General features: G+C 40.5%; 1 protein-coding gene across 1 annotated transcript in view; it reads left to right on the forward strand.

Annotated features, from left to right (window-relative positions):
• Positions 1-18695, forward strand: part of LOC117873065 (glutamate decarboxylase 1-like) — a 101934-nt gene extending 83239 nt beyond the window's left edge. The window contains exons 10-17 of the mRNA XM_034762070.1: positions 3133-3187; positions 6987-7103; positions 8654-8718; positions 9296-9374; positions 12010-12159; positions 14998-15105; positions 15726-15815; positions 18275-18695. Coding sequence (XP_034617961.1) covers positions 3133-3187; positions 6987-7103; positions 8654-8718; positions 9296-9374; positions 12010-12159; positions 14998-15105; positions 15726-15815; positions 18275-18448 — 838 coding nt within the window. The 3' untranslated portion in view covers positions 18449-18695. The remainder of the gene's footprint in view (positions 1-3132; positions 3188-6986; positions 7104-8653; positions 8719-9295; positions 9375-12009; positions 12160-14997; positions 15106-15725; positions 15816-18274) is intronic.
• The last annotated feature ends 254 nt before the right edge of the window (positions 18696-18949 follow it).

Consider the following 18949-nt stretch of genomic DNA (forward strand, 5'->3'; position numbering starts at 1 on the left):
CACTGAAGTCAGTGAGAGTTGCGCCTGAGTAAGGGTGGAGTAAAATTAAAGGGCCAGTTCTACAAACTTTATTCCAATAGTAAAACTACTTGATTAGTTGCCAATGCCAGGTAACATACTATTTAACACGAATAAAGGTGGTGGAACCTGTCTCCAAGTAAAGATTTCAATATGGGGCCCACATATAGGGTTAGACTGAGGTTTTACTACTAACCCTATATAAGGAGCAAGACATGCTGAGCCACCCCAAGAACCTTGCAGGGAAGGAAATTGGCCCTGGTGCTCCCTGTGGGGCAGAAGCCCTGAGCCTATGGGCAGAGTTGGGGACCTGGAGGGCATTACCCCCCCATCACCCTCCAACTGCAGTGCAAAATCACGGCAGTCCCGGGGGCAGTTCCACCCTGCATCTCCTCTCCCCAACCCATGGCCAGGTTGCAGGCGGAAGGTGGCTGGTGTCCTGGAGCAGTTAACAGCAGCAGCGTTCCCGCATCTCCTGATGGTGCCCCAGGTTGAAGCTGCTCCTCAGCTCCCAGCCCCTTTGCTCTCGCAAAGGCAGCCGGTGAGAGCCCCCTGGGTGCGGAGACCTGGCTCCGTGGCTGGCAGGGGAACAGGGTTCGCAGGGGAGTTCTCCCAGCACACAGCCCCTAATACCCTCTCCCTGTACCCTGAGCTACCCCCCTGCCCGCACACAGCCCCTAGTACTCCCTCTCTATACATGCTGAGCTACCCCCCTGCCAACACACAGTCCCTAGCCACCCCCCTCCCTGTACCCCGAGCTACCTCCCTGCCCACACACAGCCCCAGGTACCCCCCTCCCTGCACCCTGAGCTACTCCCCTGCCTGCACATGGCCCCAGCTACCCCCCTGCACCATTAACTATTTTTAAACTTTTTGAGCTAAGCTCCCCACCTCTGAGTTATAATTTTTGGTTGCACGCCTCCGCCCCCACCCCACCGAGACCGGCTGGGTGGCCTGCTAGGGTGAGTCATGGGGTGGAGGTGGCACTCCCTCCCTGGACCCTGCCATGCGGAGATGGCTTGATCCCCACTGGCCCTTCCCCCACCAAAATAGAAGTCAAACAATGCCTATGCCAAAGGCAACTGCCCCAAGGCCCCTCCACCCCCACTGGGCCCTGGAGTTTTTATAGCATGTTGAGGGGGGCCTCAGAGAGAAAAAGTTTGAGAACCCCTGGCCTAGACCACAATTTGGTCCACTTTTAAACCTATTCTTTCTAATGCCATCTTCTCTTCACCTGAATAGGTTTCATTTTATATGTTTACTTTGGGAGCAAGGCTGTTGAATTTTTTTTTTTTTTTTTGCGAGTGTTTGGGAAGGGGACTATGTAGGAGTTTGTGGTTATGTTTCTTTTCGATATTTTGCTCTGGGACTATATGAAGACATGTATTAGAGCATTTCTGCAATTCTGTGTCAGATACATTCTTGTTAAGAGGCCCTTACTGTGCCTTGCAGATTAACAATAGGTGAGCCCCTGGTACTCCCTGTGGGGCGGAAGCCCTGAGCCCAGGGGCAGAGTTGGGGACCTGGAAGGCATTACCCCCCCCCCCCCCCCTCCCAACTGCAGTGCAAGATCACGGCAGTCCCGGGGGCAGCTCCACCCTGCATCTCCTCTCCCCAACCCATGGCCAGGTCACAGGCGGGTTTTTGTCTGGCAAAAAACCTGTTTGCCAAGTCTGTTTTGATACAGACTTCAGATAACATTACTATTGTTGATTGTGTAAAGAGTTGTGACCCTAGCTTTTATGTAAAACCTCATGTGACATTCTTTGGTGAACCAGAATGTACATACCAGGATAAGGTTATTCTTGTAACTCCCTTGCCAGTTGGGTCACAATTTTGTAAGAGAAAACTTCCCATTTCCTGACCTGATCTACTCAATACCTCTGCATATCAGGCCACTTTTATTTAGGAACATAAGTATAGATTCATAGACTTTAAAGTCAGATGGGACCATTATGATCGTCTAGTCTGACCTCCTGCACAAAGCAGGCCACAGAATCTCACCCACCCACTCCTGTAATAAATCCCTAACCTATGTCTGAGCTATTGAAGTCCTCAAATCATGGTTGAAAGACTTCAAGGTGCAGAGAATCCTCCAGCAAGTGACCCGTGCCCCATGCTGCAGAGGAAGGCAAAAAAAAAAAAAACCCAGGGTCTCTGCCAATCTGCCCTGGAGGAAAATTCCTTCCTGACCCCAAATATGGCGTCTGAGCATGTGGGCAAGACTCATCAACCAGACACCCAGGAAAGAATTCTCTGTAGTAACAAGTGTGCATTTAAGAGCCTAACAGCGGGCACACAAGTTTGAAAATTGGTTCTAATTCTTTCATGGAGTACAATATAACAAAGACTTCCTTAATTTCTGCAGACTTGAAATGCAAAATCTGCAAGAGTAAAAGGAAATATTTTGCAATATAGGAAGAGAAAAGCTTGCAACAATTCAGCATTTCAGTATATTAGTATGCCATGCAATAAGATGGATACCAAAGAGGATAACACATTAGCAGCACCCATAATAGAAATATGGCTAGTATGTGAGGGGAGAAAACTATTAACAAATTAAAATAGTATGTATTATGCTCACTTAAAAATATGTGTATTACCGATTTTTTCTAAATGTTATGGGCCAAATCCTGCCGTCAAACACATGGTGAGAAGTGGGTAGAAACTGTTATTGTCAGTTTTCTTCCCCATGACCCCATATCATAACATGACATTAATTTTCAATGAGTTTGTTTACATTCATGGTCTCTTTATTTAGATGTGATAAGGGCCATAAATGCACCAGTTAGACCATTGGGAGTGATACACAACTGCTCTGCACCTCATGCAGCCATTTGTTCTTGTGCAAAGTAGATCTAAAATGCTACCATTCTCATTTGGCAAGGCTTTACACCCACTTTACACACACCTTGCAAAGATTCAGGGTAGTGGAAAATCAGGCTCCTTGTCTTTTGGCCACTGTTTTATATAGGCTGAAAATATGTTGCCACAAAATGTAAGTAAACATCACCAGACAGAGTCAACTGAACAGTATGGTAAATGTCAAGAATAACAGAACAAATAACTTAAATTTTCTTCTTTTTTCCCTCCCAACATTCTACAATCATCTAGGGGGAAGATGATTCCATCAGATTTGGAGGCAAAAATACTCAAAGTCAAGAGACAGGTTTGTTTGTTTGTTTATTATTTGTAGCCTTGTGTTATTAATATTGAGCTAAATCCGGCAGTCCTCACTCATGTGAAATTGCCAAGGAAGTTAGTAGTAGGAACCACATTTTCAAAAGTATTTAACACCCAGAGCTCCAAATGCAATCTCATTTAAATTAATGGGAGTTTTGGCTGAGTGAGGATTGTAGTATTTGCCTGGATTATATAGAAGACATCTTTTAAGTTACAAAATTGTCTTACAATTAAAAGCAGAGAGTCATAGTATCATGGACATGTAGGGCTGGAAGGAACCTTGAATGGTCTTTAAATCCAGCCCCCTGCACTGAGGTGGACCCAAGTAAACCTAAACTATCCCTGACAGGTGTTTGTCCAACTTGTTCTTAGAAACCTCCAGTGATGGGAATTCCTCAGCCTCTCTTGGAAGCCTATTCCAGTGCTTAATTATCCTTAGAGTTAGAAAGCATTTCCTAATATCTAACCTAAATCTTCCTTGCTTCAGATTAAGCCTATTACTTCTTGTCCTACATCCAGTGGACATGGAGAACAATTGACCCCTGTCTTCTTTGTAACAGCCTTTCACATATTTGAGGATGGCTATCTGGTCCCCCCTCAGTCTTCTTTTCTTAAGGCTGAACATGCGCAGGTTTTTTTAACCTTTGCTCATAGGTCAGGTTTTCTAAATCTCTTATCATTTTTGTTGGTCTTCTCTGGACTATCTCTAATTTATCCACCTCTTTCCTAAAGTACAGTGCTCACAGTGGACGTGACAGTCCAGCTGAGGCCTCGTCAGTACCAAGTAGAACTGGACAATTACCTCCCATGTCTTACATGCGACATTCCTGTTAATAAACTCCAGAATGACATTAGCCTTTTTCCCCAACTGCATCACATTAATTCATTCATATGCAATTTGTGATCCACTATAACCTGCAGATCCTTTTCAACGGTACTACCACCTAGCCAGTTATTCCCCATTTTGCAGTTGTACATTTGATTTTTTTTCCCCAAGTGTAGTATTTTGCACTTGTCTTTATTGAATTTCATCTTGTTGATTTCAGATCAATTCTCTGATTTGTCAAGATTATGAATTCTAATCCTGCCCTCCAAAATCCTTGCAACCCTTCCCAACTTGGTGTCATCTTCAAATTTTATAAGGATGCTCTCCACTCCATTATCGAAGACATTCATGAAAATATTAAATAGTTACTGACCTAGGACTGGCCTCTACGGGAACCCACTAGATACACTCTCCCAGTTTGTCAGTGAATCATTGATAATTACTTTGAGTATGGTCTTTCAATCAGTTGTGCATCTGCATTAGAACAATTTCATCTAGTCCATTTTTCCCTAGTTTGCTTATAAGACTGTCATGTGAGAATGTATCAAAAGACTTACTAAAATCAAGATATAGCACATCTACTGCTTCCCCACCATCCATTAGGCCAGTAATCCTGTCAAAGAAAGAAATTAGGTTGGTTTTGCATGACTTTTTTTGACAAATACAAGCTGGCTATTCCTTATAACCCTGGTATACTCTAGGTGCTTACAAACTGATTGTTTAATAATTTATTTCAGTATGTTTCCAGTATGTTTTCAGGCTGATTGGTTTATAATTCCCTGTGTCCTCTTTGTTCCCCTTGTTAAAGATAGGTACTATGTTTGCCCATACTTATGTTTGCCCTTGTCCAGGCCTCTGGGACCTCACCTGTCCTCACCAAGTGAGTTCTCAAAGATCCAGATAGTTTTCTAAGTACTGTAGGATTAATTTCATCATGCCCTGCCAACTTGAATATATCTAAGTTATTTAAATACTCTTTAACTTGTTCTTTCCCTATTTTGGGTTGGTTTCCTTCCCCGTTATTGTTAATATTAATTTTATTGAATGTCTGGTCACTATTAACCATTTTAGTGAAGACTGAAACAAACTAGGTATTAAACACTTCAGCCTTCTAAATGTCATCAGTTATTAGCTCTCCTTCCCTGCTATGTACTATGTACATATACTTTCCTTTGTATTTCTCTTGCTCCTAATATATTTAGAGAAGCTCTTCTTATTACCTTTTATGTCCTTTGTGCCTCACTTTGTGCCTTAGCCTTTCTGATTTTGTCCCTACATGCTTGGGCTAGTCCTTTGTGCTTGTGTAACCCACCCACCTTCTGGGTGTGGTCTTGTGTCCCATTTAGTGGCATCGAGACGACTTAGAGAGAGAGATAAAGTGAGTCTGCTCTACAGCCTTACCTAACAGCCTGTTGGCTTTTAGCTAATGCGGTAGAGGCTCATGCACTAAGCCCCAAAGGTCGCAAGTTCAATCCTGCCCACTGACAACTGGGGTCGGCCGGTGTTACACTCATCCTTAGCAACTTGTTTTCACTTTTTGTAGGATTCCTTTTTGACTCTCAGGTCCTCAGAGAGCTCTTGATGGAGCTGTATTGGCCTCTTCCTATTTTTCCTATCTTTCCTTTGCAACCAGGATAGTTTGCAGTTGTGCCTTTGATATTGCCTCCTTGAGAAACTTCAAGCTCCTCTGAACTCATTTTTCCCTTTGATTTTCTTCCCATCGACCTTATCTATCAGTTCTCTGAGACTGCTGAAGTCTGCATTTCTTGAAGTCCATTGTCCTTATTCTTCCACTCTCACTCTTTCCTTTTCTTAGACTCATGCAATCTATCATTTCATGGTCACTTTCACTCAAATTGCCTTCCACTTTCAGATTTGCTATCAATTCCTCCCTATTAGTCAGAATCAGGTTTAAAATGGCTGTCCCCTTGGCTATGCCCTCCACTTTCTGAAACAAGACGTTATTCCCAATACATTCCAAGAACTTATTGGAAATTTGTGTTTTGCTGTATTACTTTTCCAACAAATGTCTGTTTAGCTAAAGTCCCCCATTACTACCAGGTCTTGTGTTTTGGATATTTCTCTTTTATGTTCTAGAAATGCATCCTCCACCTCCTTTTATTGATTTGGTGGTCTATACTAGATCCTTACCATGACATTACCCCTTATATATTATCCGGAGGCTTTCAACTGGTCTGCTTTTTACCTTGTTTGGGACCTCAAAACAAGTATATATAATCTCGACGTAGCATGAAACCTCCTCCCTTTTTGCCCTGCCTGTTTTTCCTGAACAAGCTGTACCTCCTATACCAATATTCCAGTCATAATATTTATTCTACCAAGTCTCTGTGACACCCATTAAGTCATAATTTATCTTATGTACTAATACTTTCAGTTCTTCCCATTTATTCCCCATACTCCTTGCATCCGACTATAGACATGTTGAGCAAATCCCCCCACAGATTTCCCTCTTGTTCCTATGAGTCTATTATAATTTTTCATGCTGTGCCCCTCCCCCTCCTCCAACATTTAGCCTTCTATTAAGGTAACTTTTTTTTTACTTACCTGTGGGCTTGTGTCACCTGCTCCTTTTGAACCTCGTTCAAATCCCTTTTCACGAGGTTGGTGAATCAGTGAACAAAGATGATAGTCTCCTTTTTTGTCAGGTGGCTCCCATCTTTTCCTAAAGGTATATATTTTCTGGTTTCTTATTATGGTACTGACCAAACTTTCCATAACATTCACCACCTTCAGGCAGAAACAAAAAATGGAAAATTTCAGTCTCAAATGGGAATTTGGGGAAAGTTGTTAATGTGAAGAAAAGCGGTGATGATGGAAATGTATTGCAACATTAATTATAGAAATAGCTACTGATGATTGATATGAGATGAAAGAAGAACATATTCTCTTCGCTATCCCTTCAGCTAATATGGCCTGAATTATCTTGTATTATTTTCAGGACCATATCCCACTGTATGTCAGTGCCACAGCTGGTACAACAGTGTATGGAGCCTTTGATCCTCTTGACAACATTGCTGACATCTGCGAGAAGTATGGACTCTGGATGCATGTGGATGTAATGCTTTTCAGAAATATTGCTCACAATTATTCTTTTATAGGATTAAAGTCTGGAATTTGTTTCTTTACCTCAGAAAAGAGCATCTGCTTTGAAGGGTTCCAATACAACTAATGTGTATGAATGGATTGTGATGAATAGACATGCTTGAACAAGATACCATCTTGCAGTGAAGGGTGTGGCTTGTTTAGAAAGGAAATTAAGTAAATAGCATTTGTTAGCATTCATTCAAGTCTTGGAATAATACAACAAATACTGCTTCAAAGTGCATTTTCTTTGTGTCAGACCAGAGCAACTCAAAATACCATAATACACCTCTCTGGCACACAATGAACTATCATTTTGATTAATATTATTCTTTTTATGACGAATCCTTTCTTCTGCATATAATACCACCTTAGTAGTACAGAGACACTGGGATAAGTACAGTTCCTGGCAAGAGAAGCTGAATTTAAATCACTAGGCCAAATTCTTCTTTCTGATACAGTTGAATGAATTGTAGCTAGTCATATTATTTTTTTACTCTGAAGTAGAATGTGTGAATTTTAGCCAAAATTCTCAGTAGTGGTTGCCTAACTTTAGGTTGGCATCTAAGTGCATATTTAGATCCCTATATTGGTGGCCTGATTTTCTGTTTTTTAAATTGATCAGAGCTGTGAGGTCTTAGCACTTCCTAAAATCAAACCAGTTCTATTTCGATGCCTAAATATTGATTTAGGCCTGACTTTAGGCAATCTTTATTGGAAATTTTGGATTAAAAATAAGTTGAATTTTGAAGTGTTTCTTTTTCAGTAGGTACAATACTGTGCCACTATAACTAAGTTAAATGTAAATGAAGTCGTTTCAGTATATTTAACCTTACCCATGCAGTCTAATCTTTGGTAAACATAAAGAGGATTTTCATATAAATTCTTCTTGGAGTTAGTATGCACTGTGGATCAAGATAATTAATGGCTTCGATTTGCTACTGTAAAGAAAGAAGCTGGTCAAGGCATTTAAAAGATCATGCAATGAATTAAGTGTGATGGATCACAGACCTGGAACCTGGGCCCACAGGTAGTGCTCAGGTCCCAGCTGCCACCCAGCAGTTCGAATTGACTTCAGTGTGACAGAATTCACCCTTCGTCCTTATTAAATGCAGTGATTATCTTATTCATGCATGAAATCACATTAAAGCCAATGGACTATTTGTTTAATAAGGCACAATGAATATGGCTTATTTTTATCCATTCTTATTATTTGCAGAATGCTATATAAAACTACAGCTGTGGCACAGCACTTTACAATACTCTGTTATATGCCAACAAATGAGCTGAAAATCGTCTTGAATATATGCACTTTGTTCCCTTATTGTCTGTGTGGTGTGGCTGGGCGTTGATCTGTTTGTTTTTTCCCATATAGACTGGATTTCTTGTAACATTTAATGCCTGAGTTGTTTATTTAACAGCTTGTATCTTTTAGAAGAAAATATTTTTGTAACTATCTTATGAAGGATGGAACTTTTCTTCTCTTGTTCTTATTTTATAATGTTAACATCTCATTTTTTACAGGCAGCATGGGGAGGTGGGCTGCTGATGTCTAGGAAACATTCTTTTAAACTTAATGGCATTGAAAGGTGAGCATAATGCATTGTGTGTTTTTATTCAGAGTAAGTCATCTTCCTCCCCTCTCTGTTGTTCTCACCATGTTACCCCCAAATACCTTGAATCCTTCCATTACCACACAACAAACAGCCTCATCTACAAATACCTAAATAATCTTGCCCCACCACCTCCATTTCTGATCTCACCGCCTCCTTTACTTTATACATTCCCCATTTCTTTTTGCCTTCCTCCTCCTAAATCTCCTTTTCTCACTCTGAGCTTCATTCCTTTATCACAGTGCTCCCTTCACAAGGACCAGCCTTCCTTTCCTCCCACCCCCCACAATCTACCTTCTCTTCCTTCCTCTAAACCTTTCCTTACAACCTCTCCTCTCCTTTATATTAATAATTCCCTTGCTTTTCCTACCCTGAACCTTTTTCCTATCCTTATCCTGTAAGAACGTAAGCTCTTTTCAGCAGCAAAGGTAGACACACATAATATGTCTAGAAAGTGATGTGTATGTGTTTGCAGGAGCCTTTGGGGAGACTGATACATATTACATTTAATACCTGGCATGTTCCTTATATTATAGTTTGGTTTATCACCTAGGGCCAATTCTGTCACCTGGAATCCACACAAATTGATGGGCGTTCCACTTCAGTGTTCTGCCTTCCTGGTCTGTGAAAAGGTACCGTGAATGATGTCTTTCATATATCATACTGTCTTTAGGTAATGGCTTAAAGTGCTAGCATGAAGGACAACTAATGTGATCATGAAAGTTGACAAAGGCAAAGAGCAGAAACCTCAGAGCACAGTAATCCTCAACAGTTGCTGTACCCCTCTTACCTTTGAATTTTCTGATGGACCGAAAACCCTGACTTGTCCTGTGTTGTAGGATTTGTGTTTCCCAGCTACCAGTCAGGTAGTTCTAAGTCCCATCCTAAGACTGCAGAACCATGGAACCACCAGAAGAAGACCTTTCCTATCCTGTTGGTACTTAGTGAGGAAACAGATTCCCATAAAACCTCTTCAAGATCACGTGGCAGTATGACTTCCAGGCATATACACTCTAAAGAGGCGAGATATGGGAAGAAAGTGGCCACACCACCACTCCTAAAGATGTCAGGAGATGACTAATGGTCATCCAGGCCCAAAGACAGCAGGGGATAGTAAGGACTTTTTTTTTTTTTTTTAAATAATGCTCATTATCTCAAGTATTGATTTGGCTGTTAGTCATGTAAACACCTTCACAAGTAAGATAGGGGTCTGGGCCAGCTTTGGAGAAGGATTTTCTGGGGTTGAGAAAAGAGTATATAGCCCTTTGGGAAGGGTAAGTCCGGCTGATATCCAGATCTGGATTTCTAAATATATAGCCATAGATTTTAAAGGCAGAAGGGGACATTCTTACAGTCTCATTGGAACTCCTGCATAACACAGATCATAGCATTTCACTCAGTCATTTCTTTGGTAAGCCCTGGAATTCTTGTTGAGCTAGAGCATAGCTTTTTAGAAAGAAAGTATTGAATTTAAAGACTTCAAGCAATGGAGAACCTACCACATCACATCCCTTGGTAAGCTGTTCCTCTGAATATCCTCTGTCTGGATATTTGAATCAGAATAGCAGACAATTCACTCATTCCTGTTTGCCATAAAAATAACTTCTCTGGAGGCAACCCATCTTTTGATATCAAAGGTTATCTGTCACACTAATGACTGACAAGTGGAATGTATCTTTGCAAATAAATAGAATATTTGATTACCATTTGTGTTAAATGTATACCCTAATACAGCATACAATATTATGCGGTGTCTGAGTTGATGTTATTGTGGGAACCTTAACCATTGAGTTTTCTTGGTCTTGAATTTTACCTTTTTGTAATCTTAACATTGTGTTAATAAGGTTTTTTCCATGGTATGTACATACACAGACACCCATTGGAAGCTATTACAAAAAAGTCAGCATTTATCAACTGGCAGTTAAATTTACTATATGCCTTATTTCCCATTCTGTGGCAACTTAGGAAACCCCATGATTCAATCAGTAAAATCAAATACCATGGAAAAGTAAATGTTTAACATAGACCACTGTACAATTTACACACAGTTTCCTAAGCATTTATTTGGTTGGTATTTGGTAAGATACCTTTAGTCTAAGACTTAAGGTTGTTATTCTATTTTTCTTCATTATGTTGTTTCTTTGTACTACAGACTCTCCTCAGTCTGTAGTAGATTCTCTTTTCATAGCAGAAATAGCTTTCAGCAGCACCATGAGTTGTCTGTGTACAAATTCAGCTTGAGAACAAAAAGTGTATTGCTTCATCAGAGACACACAAATCAAATTCTGTAGTGCTTTGTGCAGAGATCTTTACCACAAAGGCCGAAGAAACTGTCAAGTGCTTTAAAAAAAAAGTAAAAGGCTTTTTTTTGAAGAAAAATAGGTGGAAAATGGGCTTGATGTCTTATGGAGAAATCATTATTATATGGGTGTCTATTACCAAGACGTAAACTCCTCTCCGCTTCAGATGAATGTAATGCTGTCAATATTCTTGCTTACTCCATAAGCTATGAACAATGGTTATAACCATTGGTAGCTCACACAGTATCCATAAAACACACAAATATTATGACTCTAGCATAATAAAGGAGGCAATTAGATGAAATTTTACATACTCAAGACTTCATTTTGCATTTTTTTTTCTTTTTGTATATGTGCATGATATGGGGCTCAGTGTCATATGCCTGATAAAGGGCCTATTTAATAAATTCTACAGATCAAGACGAACTAACCAACAACCAAAATTGGCTGGGCTATCCCCTAATAATCTAACTCCATTGCCATAGCAAGAACAAGATTCTGTTACCACAACAACCAAATACACAACAAAGACTAAGAATTTGTTGATACAAACAGTTAGTGCACGGCAAGCGGGGGTGTCAATCTACCTTGCGCTATCCTGCTATACACTAGCTGTCTGTGTGGATCTTGCCACATTACACTAAAAGTTCCCTAGGGCACTTTGATCTACCCCACTTCGACACAAGAGTGGATTAAAGTGCCCTACGAACTTTTAGTGCTCAGCAGCAGGGTCCACATGGACGATTAGTGCATGGCAGGCTAGAGAGAGAAAGAGATTTACACTCCCGATTGCTGTGCACTTACTGTTCATATAGACAAGCCCTAAATGTAGCATTATTCTCAATGGGAATGTGTTTGCATTTCAGTGTAATCATCCTAGTATTTGCTCATTTCTAGCCCATGCATTCTGAAATGATTCTTGTTCATAAATATAGCATGCATATTGATGGTTGTATTCCTGCTCTAGGGTCTTCTGCAAGCCTGTAATCAGATGTGTGCTGGGTATCTGTTCCAACCAGACAAACAGTATGATACAACTTATGACACAGGGGACAAGACCATTCAGTGTGGCCGGCATGTTGATGTCTTCAAACTTTGGCTAATGTGGAAAGCTAAGGTATGAAAGGTCTACAGAAATGCAGCTTTAACCAGAAACATAAATGTTCTTTAGCCACTTGAAACTGATGCATAGGTGGAATGAAAGTTAAGGCTTAAAACCAAAATTTAAATGTATGGTTTAGTTGAGAAGAAGTGGTAACAGGAAGATCTTAGTGGAGCACCTCATCTGTGAAACTGTAGAAATCACACTGAGTTCAAATCTTCCAAGCTTTAGATCAGCATTAAACTCCTCTTTCCTTTGCATTGGGCAGGTACATAGTAGCTCCAGCAATGTACTCCCAGGACCAACATGTACGCTTTACAACATGGTTCATCAATGGCTATTAGCCAGGATGGGCAGGGATGGTGTCCCTAGCCTTTGTTTGCCAGAAGCTGGGAATAGGCGACAGGGGCTGGATCACTTGATGATTACCTGTTCTGTGCATTCCCTCTGGGGCCCCTGGCATTGGATGCTGTTGGAAGACAGGATACTGGGCTAGATGGACCTTTGGTCTGACCCAGTATGGCCATTCTTATGTACTGGTAAATAACTGACAAACTGTGGAGAATTGGATCCTTCTCTTTATAAACTACTAATATTGATTTAATCTAAGCATGTGGTGAATAGATGCTATTGCAGGGGTTGGCAACCTCCGGCATGTGGCTCGCCAGAGTAAGCACCCTGGCGGGCTGGGCCAGTTTGTTTACCTGCTGCGTCGGCAGGTTCGGCCGATTGCGGCCCCCACTGGCCAATGTGGTCCCAGGCCAATGGGGGCTGCAGGAAGCGGCGCGGGCTGAGGGATGTGCTGGCCGTGGCTTCCCGCCTCCCCCATTGGCCTGGAGCGGCGAACTGCAGCCAGTGGGAGCCGCGATCGACCGAACCTGCCGATGGGCAGGTAAACAAACTGTCCCGACCCGCCAGGGTGCTTACCCTGGCGAGCCACATGCCAGAGGTTGCTGACCCCTCTACTATTGTGATGAGAACTGAGGAAATGCGTACATAACAATACAGGAACTAAAATGATCCTTCATCCATAATCTAAACTGTTTTTAAGGTCCAAAAAAGACTAACTTTCATTTTTATTTGCATATGTACTTCATGGTTACATTAGACAAGAGCTCTGATACTGCGAGATACTGAACAATGTCAACCCCATTGACATAACTGTAAATGCCAAAATATCACCTAAAAGATTGTTCTTGCATTGTTTCTGATTTATACATACTAAAAATTTCATTAGGGGGCAAATGCTTATGACATTGCCAGTTAAGTTTTGCAGACTTAAGAGACACAGGTATATACTGCCTGATATACAATCTCACCTGTATTTACAGTGCTATAAATCCATTGAAGTCAATGGCGTTATTGTTTATTTACACCCTGTAACTGTAATCAGACTCAGGCCTGTGGTCTTCTGGGTATTTAGCTAAAGCTCCAAATCTCTTTCAGGCTCACCTATTGCCATTTAAAACCTGTTTCCCCCTCCCCCTATCTGGAACTCTATTCTGGAAGGGGCTGATGGCTCTAAGCTGCCGTTGATTTCAGTCCCTTTAGGCCCCTAAAGATTTGTAATAACCAATTTCATTTTTGGGGTGCTTTATTTTTGAAACCTGTCAAAGAGCGTTACAATAAAAATGATAAGGTTCCTGTCCTGAGGGGCTTTGTTCCGTATGTTTCAGAAAAGGTGTGTATTTTTTACTTTATATGTAAAACTGTGAACTGTTTCCTTGAGTTAGGGAGGTTACTATAGTGTTAATCTGAAATAAGATAAATGTTGCATGAGAAAACAGATGTTGTGTGGACAGAAGAAAAAGTGCATACCCAGTCTTAAAGTTTTGCAACATCAACAACAAAGCACATAAACAATAGCTGTTATTCCAAGCAAAGTAAATATTAAATGATAAATAGGAGGATCACTGCCTAATGCTCAGTCTTTTTTTGTGTAGAAGAGACATGCAACCATAGTGTAATGTGATATACAATTCTCATTTTATGATTTATAACAGGGGTAGGCAACTTATGGCACGCGCCAAAGGCTGCACACGAGCTGATTTTCGGTGGCACTCACACTGCCTGGATCTTGGCCACCGGTCCAGAGGGCTCTGCATTTTAATTTAATTTTAAATGAAGTTTCTTAGACATTTTAAAAAGCTTATTTACTTTACATACAACAATAGTTTAGTTATATATTATAGACTTATAGAAAGAGACCTTCTAAAAACATTAAAATGTATGACTGGCACGCGAAACCTTAAATTAGAGTGAATAAATGAAGACTCGGCACACCACTTCTGAAAGGTTGCCAACCCCTGATTTATAATTTACAAAAACCAGTTATAATTGCAACAGTAATGGAACAAAGATTAGGACAAGAAATATAGCCAAATTCTGAAACCTTTGAAACAGTGCTATATTAACTACTGGAGTAAACCCCATTATTCCCTAAATAGGAAATATGTTCACAATTACAAGGTAAAAAAAAAAGGGGGGAGGGGGCATAATTTATCAACTAAACTGGTTATAGAGATCTGTCAAAGTGCAGTCCCTACCATGCATGCAAAACCTCAGACAGATTAGACTTCATTTGATGTGGTTTTACTTTAAGCTCAATAGTTATGTAGATTCATACTTCTTCTAAAAGTGTACCTTTTTAGAATGAGGTTCCGTGTGTTATATAGAATGAGCATCAATAATTTTATGCCCCAAAACAATAAAATACAGTTCCTCGGGACAGTACCCTCCATTTTCCCCTTCAAGCTCATTCCTGTACAATAAAGTTGTTGTTTGTTTTTCCTAACATGGCTCAAGCTACTCTTGGAGCTCACTTTCTATATGTTTTGCATTGATATTCTACAGGGCACTCGAGGCTTTGAGATTCTTATCAACAAATCCCTTGAACTTGCTGAGTATCTTTACAGGGAACTGAATTCAAGAGAGAACTTTGAGCTTGTATTTGATGCCGAAGTAAGTATCAAAATATCCCTCTGTTCTCTTCTTCAGTGTGTATTCTTGTCTACTTTACATGTGATTTAATTTCCATATAAAAAGCTAACATATTTTCCTGTTGTCACTTTCCCTGCCTAATTGAAATAGGCATTTCATAGATCGGGTATATTCATATTGTACAGTAGAAATGAGTCTAGCCATAGTATCCATTTCCTGAATGAACAGAGTATTTTTAAATTCTCTGTGTTGTTCATCCAGCCTCTGGGATTACAAACAAAAGTGAGAAAAGCAATCGGGGGGGGAACTCTGCTGGCTTCCAGGGGCACTTAATTTCATGAGGGAGCCGGACTTCTCATGTCATCACGATATGAGCTGTAGTCCCCCATGAAATCCTGGCACTCACCAAAAATTGTGGGAGTGGCACTACTACACTTAATCATGGAACTATTCATGTACTTACCATTAAGCACGTGCATTAGTGCTCTGCTAGATCAAGACTTAGAAGCATTGGAGTGATGTTCAATGGACTTATGCCTACATCATTTAGATACTATTGGTATTAAACTCTTGTTGACCTCACACTTAATAGCAGAATCATGATTATCGTTTACTGAGAAATAATCGTTTTTGTTTTAAAGCCTGAACTCACCAATGTGTGTTTCTGGTACATTCCACCAAATCTTAGAAGAATACCAAATGGGCCAGAACGAGAGAAATTGCTTCATCAGGTAAGATTTCTAGTATTGACATTCAGAGGGTGTCGTGACTAATAAGGCCTCTACTGATAGTTCTTAGTCTTCCTACATCCCATATGTTCATACAACCTTGTTGTTTAATCAGGACTCAAATGCTAAAGTTTGTATGACATCCAAAGAAGAAAAACCGTAGTGTCATGGACATCCCCTAGTGTCAGAATTAGAGCACAGCAAGCTCTTAAGAAATTATGAACATTCATTCAGATAAAAAGAGTCCTTTGAACATGTTTGAGAAAAGTTTTCTCTGACCATTTGTAGGAGTGACTCACCACTCACAAGAATGATTACAGACCATTATTCCAAGTGTATCTGCAGCCCCCTTAAATGTTCTCCTTGGGCTTTGAAATCACTCAGTCAGGAAACAGAAACAATGACATGAGACTTAAGTGACCAATCATAGAGCACTAATATTAAATTATGGAACCTAAATCAATAGTAGTAGTGAATAGTTTTCAAAGAATCCCCAGTCTGAAACGTTTGCATAAACCATTCATCAGATAATTTCAAATATGCAAAAATAGAAGGCCAAGATTTTTTTTAAATGACTAATAATCTAGTGCACCTAAATATTTTGGTGTCCAACCTGAGACAATGTAAAGGGCCTCACTTTTCAGAGTGCGGGTTCTAAAGCACCGAAGTGACTTATCACTCTTGAAAATCTTGGCTCAAGTCCCTTTGTAAACAGAGAAAGGGGCTACATTAATTTAATAACTTGTTTGCTTTATCAGAGGGGTAGCTGTGTTAGTCTGTATCCACAAAAACAACAAGGAATCCGGTGACACCTTAAAGACTAACAGATTTATTTGGGCATAAGCTTTCAAGGGTAAAAAAACCACTTCTTTAGATGCATGAAGACATGTTCACTTTATATAGTTTACTGAGGTCTAGTCAGTCAGCCCTCCTCTGACCTTTTTTAGTTTACAGAATTCATGGGAGTTGAGGCAATAGTGTAGGGTGTGATTGACCTATTTTATGGTGTTTAATGACAGCAAAGCTAACTTTATTGCACCTAGATACACAGGACAACTTGACCTAGGTGAACACTTAAAAGGGGAAAAAATCTACTGTGCACAATGGTTACATGATTTTAAAATGCTCATATCTTGGTCAAATCAAACAGTCATCCAAAACAAGGCTGTGCACTCTTCTTCAGTAAGGGTTATTTTCATACCAAATTTCAGTTTTCAAATCTCATTGATTTGGGCTGCACGGCTGTTCAGAAATGTTGTCTAAGTGACAAGCATTTTTAATCCCAGTGAGAGGATTCTGTATATTTGCTTTCAATTCTGTAAATGTACAATTTACCAACAGAAAACCTCTTAATAAAAATGCACATATAGCATTGTGTATATTAGCATATATGTGTATATTACATACAACTAAAATAACACTTGGCCATGTGGCAGCAGCAGGGTGCCATGCAAAACATGATTTGGAGTCAGAATTCCCACTCCAGAGATCACATGTATTATAATAAGAAGGGGGCATGTTAGCATCCAGGGTTAGTGTGCAGGGCTCAGCTGTCTAGATACTCAGGATTTCCAGGAAGTGCCACTGATAGTGGCCTTGTTTTGCCTTCCCAGTATTATGGTAGGAGTTCTACAATGATGGCAAATAGAAGAAAATTGGAACTCAAATCAGACAGCCAACTATAATGAAGATGCAGAAAAAAAAAAACCCACCGTGATTCTCATTGCAACATATTTAAAAAGTGATTAAAGTTGATAAGGAAAAAAGGAGTAGGCCACAACTTAGTAAACTCTACTTAAGGTATAAAAGGTGATGTAGAAGAGCTCACATGCACAACTCACTATTTATTGCAAATTGAAACTTTGCCGAATGGGCCTGATTTTTCAAAGTAATCTAACCTCTGATTTTGGGTTCCCACCATTTGGGTGCTGAGAATCTCTGATAACATCCACAAATCAAGCAAGTAACAAGTCAACACTATGCTACATGTTTGTGTGCAAATTAAAATTTTTGTTCATCCATTATCTTTGACATATTACCAACCAAAATCTACAAGCCCCAGAATAGAAGCACCTAAAATTTTAAGTGCACAAAATTAGGGATAACAAATGAAATAGCATGACTGCAACTTTATAAGGATGTTATCATTTAAATCAATGAGAGTTTTGCCTGTGTAGGGAGTGAGTAAAAGCTGAGTAAGGACTTCAGGATTTGTCCTACTGTGTGTAATGTTAACATCGTCTCTTATGTCAAAATTGAAAACAGAAGGACAAATCCTGAAATTCTGTCTTCTTACTCAAGCAGAACTCTCACTGATATCAATGGCAACAGTCTTATGAAGTTTTAATCATGCTAGCTTTTTTGTTATACTGTGACTTGCAAAGTCTGGCTGTAATGAGAGGGGGGTAACGTTTCCAAATATAAAAGGAAAATAATTGTGATGGCTGACTTTTTGTATACAGGTTGCTCCAAAAATAAAAACACGGATGATAGAAGAAGGAACGACGATGGTTAGCTACCAGCCACATGGGGACAAAGTGAATTTTTTCAGAATGGTCTTTTCCAACCCAGCTACTAGGAAATCAGACGTTGACTTCCTCCTTGAAGAAATTGAAAGGCTTGGCAAGGATTTGTGATGACTGATGCTGCACTTTGAAATGGGCTCAGTTTTGTTCTGGTATAGTGGGCACCATTAAAAAATGTTACATTTGCTACTCCATGTTAGTTTAATTTATGATGGCACTTCCTGTTCTAAGGATAGGAAGATACTGCAGTTACTGGAGGTACCTAGAGTAATGAAATCTCAACTTTTTTTAATGGAACTCCCTTTAGACATGTGATCTCATCATTTCACAGGGCTTGAGAGTCATTGTATACATCAGGGGTCGGCAACGTTTGGCACGCAGCTCACCAGGGTAAGCACCCTGGCAGGCCGGGCCAGTTTATTTACCTGCTGACGCGGCAGATTCAGCCAATCGCGGCCCCCACACACCGCGGTTCACCGCCCAGGCCAGTGGGGGCGGCGGGAAGCGGCGCGGGCGAGCGATGTGCTGGCCGCGGCTTCTCGCAGCCCCCATTGGCCCGGGACGGCAAACTGCGGCCAGTGGGCCGATCAGCCGAACCTGCCGTGTCAGCAG

Source organism: Trachemys scripta, chromosome 2 (assembly GCF_013100865.1).
Source record: "Trachemys scripta elegans isolate TJP31775 chromosome 2, CAS_Tse_1.0, whole genome shotgun sequence".
Taxonomy (NCBI): Eukaryota; Metazoa; Chordata; order Testudines; family Emydidae; genus Trachemys; species Trachemys scripta.